Genomic DNA, 9,699 nt, shown 5'->3' on the forward strand with positions numbered 1-9,699 from the left:
TTGTTTTTTCTATATTATTGTTATAGATGACATGGTAATTTATATAAAATATAAAAATTTATATATCATTCATTCACTTTAACATTATTTTAAAATCTCTTTTAATATATTATAATAGATTTAAACGTCGTCAAATAAAATACCAATTAACATATTGTAACAATGGGCACATATTGAAACTTTTAAAAGATTATTTGGCACATTATTAAAAAGCACAATTATGTTATTACGAGAAAAATACTAGAAAATTACATAAGAATATTGAAGTTCGTTAGTCCCAACAAATTTTAAAAAGGAAAAAGACAAATCTGAAACTGGCGATAATGACAAATTAAAATATGTGGAGTGCATGGGAGACCTATGCTGTACTGCTAGACTGCTAGGTACGAGCATGAAAGCACAATGCATGTTAGGACACTACGATTGCTTAGTGCAACCACAAATAAGCTTACGTACCATTTCCTCTTAACTAAATATGCAAATTTAAACAAACTATACTAAGTATATAGAGTTGGAAAAGTTTAAATTTAGACAACCCTAAGGGAAGAAGTAACAACTAGTGTGTGTGTGTATATATAGTCGCGTAGTTAGTAGTACATATACAAGAAATTGTTACACTGCTTGGGTTGATGGGGCCATAGTTGTGTGTCATGCAATGGCATAACATTTCATATTTTGACTATTTGGCTCTTTAGGTAAACTGTATAGTAGCTGCAATTCAATACACACAAGATTTATCAGGATGTTTTATATGAATAAGAATATGTGAATTTTATCTAACAAATCCGACAAACCAAGAATATATGAATTTACAATCAATTATACTCAAACCAATAAAAATTTGACAATATATTCTTATTAGTTTACAAACCCTAAAAGCACATTCTAGTTCTTCTATGTATGCTATATATGGCAATACCGCTATACACACTTATTTTATGAGGTGCGGAGAATCCGACATACAACAATATTGAGTACATAATTTTGGTGGCTTTGCAAGTGCATATAAATACCATCATCTCCTTTGGAAATTGAAGGATTTAATTGCAAAGGCAAATATTATTGCAAAAAATACGCAGAAGCCAGCAACCATAACAGCGGCAACGCACAAGAAATCATGCCTGTACCCAAACACCAATCTGAGTACTTGCGAAATAGCCATGGAATTCCCATTGGATAGCTTCACAGATTTTTCATCACCACCATACTGTGAAGTCAGGAGACCATAAAGACTCCAGGCTACAGGGTTTGCCCAGTAATACCATCTCCACCAAACAGGGATTCTCTGACAAAATCAAAGCATCATCCAGAAAAAAAAAGTTTTAAATGGATAATTTTAACCTAATGTATCAATTTTTTATTCATATGTGATATTTAGAGGAAAATCTAACATATGTTACAGTAAATGATAGTTACTGGGTGCTGGTTAATCAACAGAGAAAAACTATAATTATATTCCTCAAGATTTTCTTTATTAATTAAATCCTTGAAAGAATGCTACATCATCAAATCATTTTGTCCAAAGTTACAGTTTAATTACTTAAGATCTTGCCAAATAAAACAGAACTCAAATAAACAGAATAAATCAACTAAAGATTCAGGTTGAGGTTTCCATACCTTGTGAGGAATCATAAAACCACTGAAAAGGTTCCATAACATGTAAAATGGAGCAGCGATAATGGCAGCAACATTATGGTTTGGTGTGACAGCCGTTGTCATCATTCCATAGAAGGTAAAATACAGCATAGTAACATACATGAAGAACAAGTACCATATGAACCTATCAACACTCCAGACAAAGGAAGCCATAGAATAGAAAATTGTGGAGTATATCATAGCCTGTGCGAACACATAAGGAAACTCAATAATAACCTGCACATCAAAGAAGTACAACATATTAATCTACTTATTACAAAATAAATCTTTCTCATCTGAAATGTAAGATACCTGAGCAAAAGCAAATGGTAAGGCCGAATACATCCCAGCAGCTCTTTCTCTATATGAAACAAATCTTTCAACCGAAACAACAGGTTGAACGGCTGTGCCATTTGTTATGCCGATGAAGAGGATTGCAGAATACATGGATCCCATGGCATTGAATAGATCTTGCTGCATCTCTCTGAAAATGGTAAGGAAGAGTAAAATTAGCATATCAATGCCCAAAAATATTGAGAAAAAATGGTATATAGTAGTATTATTTAAAATCAAATATCCTTAGTGGAAAAAATAATGAAAAAGAAAAGGACCTTTTAGCACCAAATCTCCAGCATATTGTCCCAAGCATCAAGGAGATGATGACAGTGTAAAAGAAGCGAACAGCAGTGTAGTGTGGGTTACGCCAGTAAGATAGATTTTGCTTCCAAAGACAAGTTAGAAACTGATCAAAATATGACCGACAATACTTGGTTGGAAAATGCAACTCTTTTGAATTATTGCTCGGCCTGCTCAAGCTTTCAACCAATTCTTTATTATACCTTTACATGAGGAAAAAAGAAATGGTCTATTAGTTAGTATACAGAAACTGGTTATTTTGTAGTAATTTTAAATTTATACGTACTGGTATAAACTTGATCTTCGGTATATTTCTGCAAAGTCCACTCCCAAACGGTTTTCTTCTGTTGAAGAAGTAACCTCCAACATCCATGTTGCAGGGTTATATCCGGACCTGATCTTCGGAACCCCTTCCACTGCCTACAATCATAGATAAGTAATTGAGGATTGCTTCATCACCATTCATATATCACATAAATAAGTGAAAGTTAAGCATCAATTAGCTAACCTCGAAATAATTGATAAGTTCACTAGATTTAGGGCCAAGTGGACCAGCATATATGAGCTCTCCTCCACGCTTCATAAACAGAAGCTATAAAAGTAATTGGGTTTTTGTTAGATTACTGTGTCCAAGGCCGTGACACTAAGCTATAAAGTATAAACTATAAACTAACTGGAAAAAAGTATTTATATAACAGAAACTAGCATATGTTGCATGTAGAAAGGAGAATATATACCTCATCAAACGATTCGAATATGTCTATGCTAGGCTGATGGATTGTGCACACGATGGTTCGGCCAGTATTCACTATATTCCTAACAGTTCTCATTACAATGGCTGCAGCCCTGGCATCCAATCCAGAAGTGGGCTCATCCATGAAAACTATAGATGGGTTTGCAACCAGTTCAACTGCTATTGTTAATCTTTTTCGTTGTTCTGTTGACAAGCCATCAATTCCAGGTAGACCAACTAGTGCCCCTTTCAATGGAGTGAGCTCCACAAGCTCCATTACCTCCTCAACAAAGGCCTGGCATGCCAATCAAACTCTCCAAACTTAAACTTCAAAAGCAATAATGCATACTTTCAAAAATGAAATAGTAATGACAAGTTCATATGATTTTGGTTTCAAATAATGTAACTCTTTACCTTTTGTGTTTCAAAGTCAACATCTGAAGATAACCGGAGCCAAGCAGAGAACAATAATGACTCCCAGACAGTCAAGCAAGGGGAATGAACATCTGTCTGCTCACAATAACCAGAAATTCTTGCAAAACTGTCTTGCCTTTTGGGATAACCAGATATGTATATGTTCCCTTCTATAACACCTCCAGTTTTTCTTCCAGCCAAGACATCCATTAGCGTGGTTTTTCCAGCCCCACTTACTCCAACCAATGCTGTCAACACTCCAGGCCTAAAAGCTCCAGTAACATTAACAAGCAGCTGCAGCCTTTCTTCTTGTATCCCTTGTTGTTTCAATTCCTGAAGAAATAATTGATATCTTTTAGCCTGCCAGAAAAATAAAGAATACTTTTTTGGGGGCCATGGTGGATTTCTTTTTACGCACCAAAGGGACATCCACATAGTAATTGATATTGCTGAAAGCCATGGAAAGAGGTTGAAATGGGAGAACCATTCCTCTTTGTTTGAAATGCTTTCCTGGGATGATAATACAATAAAATGAATGTCACTTCCCAGCTGAATAGAAACGGGCAAAGAAAATATGTATAGACATTTTACAAACCACTGGATGCTGAATGCTGCAAGTATTCTCTCAACTCAACAATAACGCTTTCACCTTTCCTTCTCTTTTCTCTTTCTTGTAGCTCACTCTTTGAAACTACAGCTTGTTGTTTTCCCAAAGCTGAAGAAAATAAGGAGAACAAGATCTTAAATTGTCCTATTAAATATTAAACATTTAAACAATTAAGGGGACTACTATACAGAGGAATTTGTCTTACGATTAAGGTAAGCTAAGAAGATAGTAAATAATGTGTTGAACAAAATTGTATATCCAACCATTGCTCCAAGACCAATCCAATACCAATAGCTCTCTTGATACAAACTTCGCTGTTTCAACACTAGCTTACCCAAGGTATAGTTGGTGACCTGATTTTGCACTGTCTGTAATAAAGAAAAGACATAGTGAGTATATTACAGCATTAAACTGTTACATAGTTCTGAAAGTTATGATGAAAACGGTGTACAAGATTATAATTGAAGGTTATATATACCTTATCCCAGGAGTCCAAGACTGCCCAATGAACTCATTTACGGAAGCCGAATTTTGTGCATACATTAAAGGAGAAATCCAAAATCCCCATATCCACCAACTTGGAATGCGATCTATCAAAAAATGATAAAACATAGTTCAATAAATAAATCAAACTAGAAGAATGCAGAGTGCAATTCCTATATAACCTCTTGAAATGATGTATCCGCCAAGAGCCATCACAATCAACATGGCAAAGGATCCAAAAGTATTGGCCACTATCATGTTCCGCCCCAAGGATCCTATCAGACGAAATAGGCCTAGAGACATCTGGTGCAGAAAGAAATAAAGCAAGAATTGCCGAAAAAATCTGCAAATCAAGAAACACAAAAATGGCTCAAGAGAAACTTAAGAATACACAAAAGTCCAAAATTTCCCAAGGCGCAGTTAGAATTGAGAGTTACCTGATAACTGAAGGATCATATCCAATTGTATAGTAAGAGACAGCAACCCAGCAACCAGCTTCCATGAGAGAAGTTGGGATGCTAAGGAACCAAGAAGGGATTGTATATGCCCAGCTAGGATAGAAGTGCAAATCTCTATGCTTGTACAGAACTGGAAGCTTTGCAACCAACATTGACACCTCCGTAAAACCATTGAAGAGAATAATAACCATAGAAAAGTACAGTGAACCAAGATATAATCCCCCGTCGTCAATTGTATTATGGTGCATCGTTGTCCGGAAAAATACACTCATTGTAATTAAAGCAACCAAAAACAGCTGCAAAGAACAAATACAAGTCAATATCATCGTTATTCATGGGCTTCTGAAGGTGGTCGATTCAATAAAAATAAAATCTAAAACTTTTAACTATATAGGCTAAACACCGTACCTGAACAAATTTGAAAACATAAATGAATGAATTCCGTTTCATAAGAAGCTTCTGCCACTGGTAATTTGTCCTGAGAAGGTCAAGCCTCGTGGCGCCATAGGTACAAGTAGCCAAGGCTGCGGGATGATTGTAGCGTTTATCGAAAGGAGCACTTAGTTCCTCTGATAAGTTCTTTCCTTCGCGAAACAATGAAAACGCTTCGGCAAACTTGCCAACAGGTATGTACCGATAAGGCTGGTCGAGAACGGACCAGTACTGCTCCTGGTCCTTCTTTGACGTAACCTGTTAACAAAAAATGAGTCATCCTATTACTGATCTTACTAAAATAAAGAATCAAATATTGCCGCTCATTCTTTATGATCTAACATTGCTACCACTTACTTCTTGTAAGAAATCTGCTACATTCTTTCTCTCAGGACAAGTGAACCCCATCATTTTGAAAAATTCAAGAGCAGATTCACGAGGTCCTTGATAAACAATCTGACCCTCGCACAATAGAATGACATCATCAAACAATTCATAGGTCTCAGGAGCTGGTTGAAGAAGAGATATGATAGTGGTTGTATCAAGTGCACGGGTAGAATGTTTAAGATATCTAATGATTTGGTAAGTGGTTGCACTATCGAGGCCAGTTGATATCTCGTCCATGTACAGAACTCTTGCTGGACCAATTAGTAACTCTCCTGCAAATCTCACACACATCAATTGATTAGCATAGCACATACTAAAATATAAGGCAAATTATATGTCATTGTTATAATCAACCTGTTGTAAGTCGCTTCTTTTGTCCTCCTGAGATGCCCTTGAGCATTTCATCGCCCACCAATGTGTCTCCACATATGTCTAAACCTAATATCTTTGTGACAAATATCTTAGCACTTAGGAGTTTGGAAGACTTATAAAAATGTCAATATGATGTACTCTACAAATACTAAACTATTTCACAATTTGCATAATGAATACCTTTATGATGTACTCTACCACAAGATCTGTTTCCTGTCCTCCAAGAGCAATTGACTATAAAAGAAAATAGATTAGATTATTAGTTTGTGTAAGAAGTTTTCGTTCCCGAGAAACAGAGGAGAAAATACTTCCTGAAAAAGAGAAGGGAAAAAAATAATTAATGAAGAGTATACCTTCATGAAGATATCAAGATCAACATCTGGTTTTATTCCAGCACTCTTTTCTCTCCTAGCAAGCTCTAGCAGCATATCTGTTAACGCTCAAGACTTAGAATCGTTAGTATTTTCTAATAAATCAACTACTCAACGTAAATTGTTTATCATAACACATTACCAAATTTAAATCCGACGCCTTGACAGCGGCCTGCAAACTGGAGAGTTTCCCTCACGGTCATCTCTGCCACGTGCCAATCTTGTTGACTAACATAAGCAGACGTTCTTTGAGGAACAAACTCATTCAAGCCATGTCCATTGTACGTAATGTTCCCTAACATCTGTGGACGACATAAGAACAAAAATGGGATGGTGACAAAAAGAAGAGAAGACAAAAATATAAGTCCAAAATGGAATGTAGACATAACTCCTACTAGTGTTTATTGACTTCGGTTATTATCAATTTCAAATTCCAAACAACCTTTTACTCCATTCACATGATGGTTCATGTTATCAAATTTAAACGAGACTCTAGCAGGATTCTATACTATTGTTCAATGTGAGTGTAATTGCAGCCTACTTAAGTAGTATACCTGTAAACCAGGTCCCAGCCTACCAGCAAGAGCTAATAGAAGTGTCGTTTTTCCAGAGCTTGGTGGACCCAACAACAGCGTTAGTCTGCAACAATGACAAAGCAATATCCTATCATATACATAACAAATTAATTTATTAATTGTTATTTTAAACAATCTTGCTAAGTCTATAATTTTTTTTAGGTAGAAACTCAGATGCAGTCGACTTCATGTGAAGTTGATAATTGAGAGCCGTTAGATGATTTGATTGATTTGACTAAATTTTTATCTAACGGCACCTGACAACCAATATTTTTTATTTTATTAATTAAAAAATAATTTAGATACATAATTAATTAATAACAATCGTATTTTAATTTAATTTATCAATATTTTTATTGTTTTTCAAATATGAAATTATCAATAAATTTTGAATAGAAAACTTTAGCCAGTGCTATTTAACACATGGATGATAAAACAAAACCAATATTTTTTCTATTGGTTGGTATGCATAAACTTTAATGTAATACAGGGACAATGATTCTACCAAAAGGATGTATTATTAGATACCCACAAAGAGAAAAAGGGAAAATAATTGATAGCAAATAAAAATTCGAAGGAAAATACTTAACGGGGATTGTGTGATGAAGTAATTTAGTTTTTTTTTTAAATATTTATTGTCAATTGTAAAAGAGTGTTGCATAAGTATGTGTATTGCTATGTAAGTAATAAATATTTAAATTCATTACTTAAAAAAAATATCTAAATATAAATTTAATTAAATAATTATATAAAATTTTTATATTATTAATACATCAAAATTAAACTTAATTAAACTTACGAAAAATTGAGAAGAAAAACTTTAAAAAATAATGATAGGCATTCTTCTATTTAAAAATATCCTACTTGGCCAATGCAAATCTATGGGCAATTAGACATAACCACATATTAAAATAGACACACAAAAAACACATTAAAACTTAAACTTAAAAAGTTTTAACAAAGGAGAAGAAATACTCTCTTCCCACCAATCATGTACTCATTAATTTCTTTTAAAAAAATTTAATCATCCATAATTTCCACCAAACCATTTAAAAGTGATCCTGCTAATAATTATATACATTATCTAACAAGTTTCGCATCCAACAAATCATGGACTATGGTAGCGTTCTAAAAGAAGGATACAGCTATCTATAATAGCAACTCTATTTTCCAATTTTGAAATCTTCCATGTTACATAAATTTGCTATCAACCATACTTGCACTTCTTCTTGTGGTTTTTAATAAGGCATTAAAACCAATATGAACCTAATAAAATACTAATATTAAGTGAATAATAACTTTGATCCCTGACCTTGAAGGCCTTATAATCCCACTAATATCGGCAAGAATGGTCAATTTGCTTCTCTTCCTTCTTAATATCCTCAGTTGCCGTAAAAAAGCCTAATAATAAATCAAATTAGAAAGTTATATCAACAAAAAAACCGTTAATTTAAGTCAATATAAGAGAAAAATACAGGAAATACTGTATATTACCTCACTCATATTGCAAATGAAATTGGAAATTGTAGGCAATGCTCTACTTCCTACATGGACAAAAGTCTCTACAGTTAAGTTTTGAAATCGAACTTCAATCTTTGGAAACTCCAAATCTACTCTGCAAACACAAAAAAAAAAAGAAATTATTAGCTACATTGAAAGCAAAAACGAAAGATCTAGTCAAAATAAGTATACAACAAATCACAAACACTATTTCCAACTGCACATAGAAAAAACAGAGTAAAGACAATTTATTACCTACATCATTTTGTATTAACAATAATATAGACTTAATTATAATTAATTTTATAATAAGAATACACAAGTGTAACCATCTAACAAATGTTTTTTTTTTATATTTTTATTTTGAAAAATACTACTTCTGATTTCTGATATTTGAATTATAAGTTTACTAAATTCTACATTTTCCTTATGGATAGACAGAAAAGAAATTATCATTACGCGTCGAATCGGTTTCTCATTCGCTGAAAGAACGTCTCAGGATCGTCGTCAAGTGCATCGGCGAGCCTCTCGAGAAGGATCCGATGCTCCTGTGCGCCAAGGTCTGCGACGTCGACCTCCCTCTTATCGCCACCGAGATTCTTGAAGATCCCCCTCCGTGCTCGCCTGTAGGTAGGGAGCCTCTCAAGCGCGGCCCACCGCAGTGCCTCCTCATCCTCCCCTTCCTTCCGAAACGACGACGATCTCGCAAACGCATTATCTGCCGAGTTCCACATTGCGCCCCCTCAGCCACCTTCTTGGCAAGCTGGCAACTCACGAAACCCCTATCCGCCTAACAAACTCAAAGAAAATAGAATATAATAACAATAATAATATGAGATGTTGGTGGTGGTGTGAGGGTGGTTACTGGTTAGTTCAATGGTTGTGTCAGTGTGTGTGAGAGAGATGAAAAATGACGAAAAACTGAAGAAGGTGCAGCGATACAACTACTATTACTGCTATTACAAATGTAGATTAAGTGTTGTTTGGACAGGTAGTTGAGGTGTGCATTAAATGATAGAGACTTGAATATTTCTTCCCTCTCGACATATATTGAGGTTTTAGTTGGTGCACTGCGATAAAGAGCACAACACGCTGG

At 34.7% G+C, this 9,699-nt stretch overlaps 1 protein-coding gene across 1 annotated transcript; it reads right to left on the reverse strand.

Moving 5' to 3' along the window:
* Positions 1-800: 800 nt before the first annotated feature.
* Positions 801-9,699, reverse strand: LOC107469510 (ABC transporter G family member 32). Its single transcript, XM_016088884.3, has 24 exons — positions 9,063-9,699; positions 8,598-8,718; positions 8,416-8,504; positions 7,083-7,167; positions 6,671-6,830; positions 6,511-6,587; positions 6,338-6,391; positions 6,140-6,230; positions 5,756-6,057; positions 5,375-5,656; positions 4,946-5,262; positions 4,691-4,851; positions 4,518-4,615; positions 4,231-4,396; positions 4,014-4,133; positions 3,837-3,928; positions 3,419-3,751; positions 3,009-3,299; positions 2,780-2,863; positions 2,558-2,691; positions 2,247-2,474; positions 1,948-2,119; positions 1,618-1,872; positions 801-1,285 (listed from the first exon to the last, which is right to left on the reverse strand). Exons 1-24 carry the CDS (start codon positions 9,335-9,337, stop codon positions 1,016-1,018), a joined length of 4,257 nt encoding a protein of 1,418 aa, XP_015944370.1. The 5' UTR covers positions 9,338-9,699; the 3' UTR covers positions 801-1,015.

This window comes from Arachis duranensis, chromosome 1, assembly GCF_000817695.3.
Source record: "Arachis duranensis cultivar V14167 chromosome 1, aradu.V14167.gnm2.J7QH, whole genome shotgun sequence".
NCBI lineage: Eukaryota > Viridiplantae > Streptophyta > Magnoliopsida > Fabales > Fabaceae > Arachis > Arachis duranensis.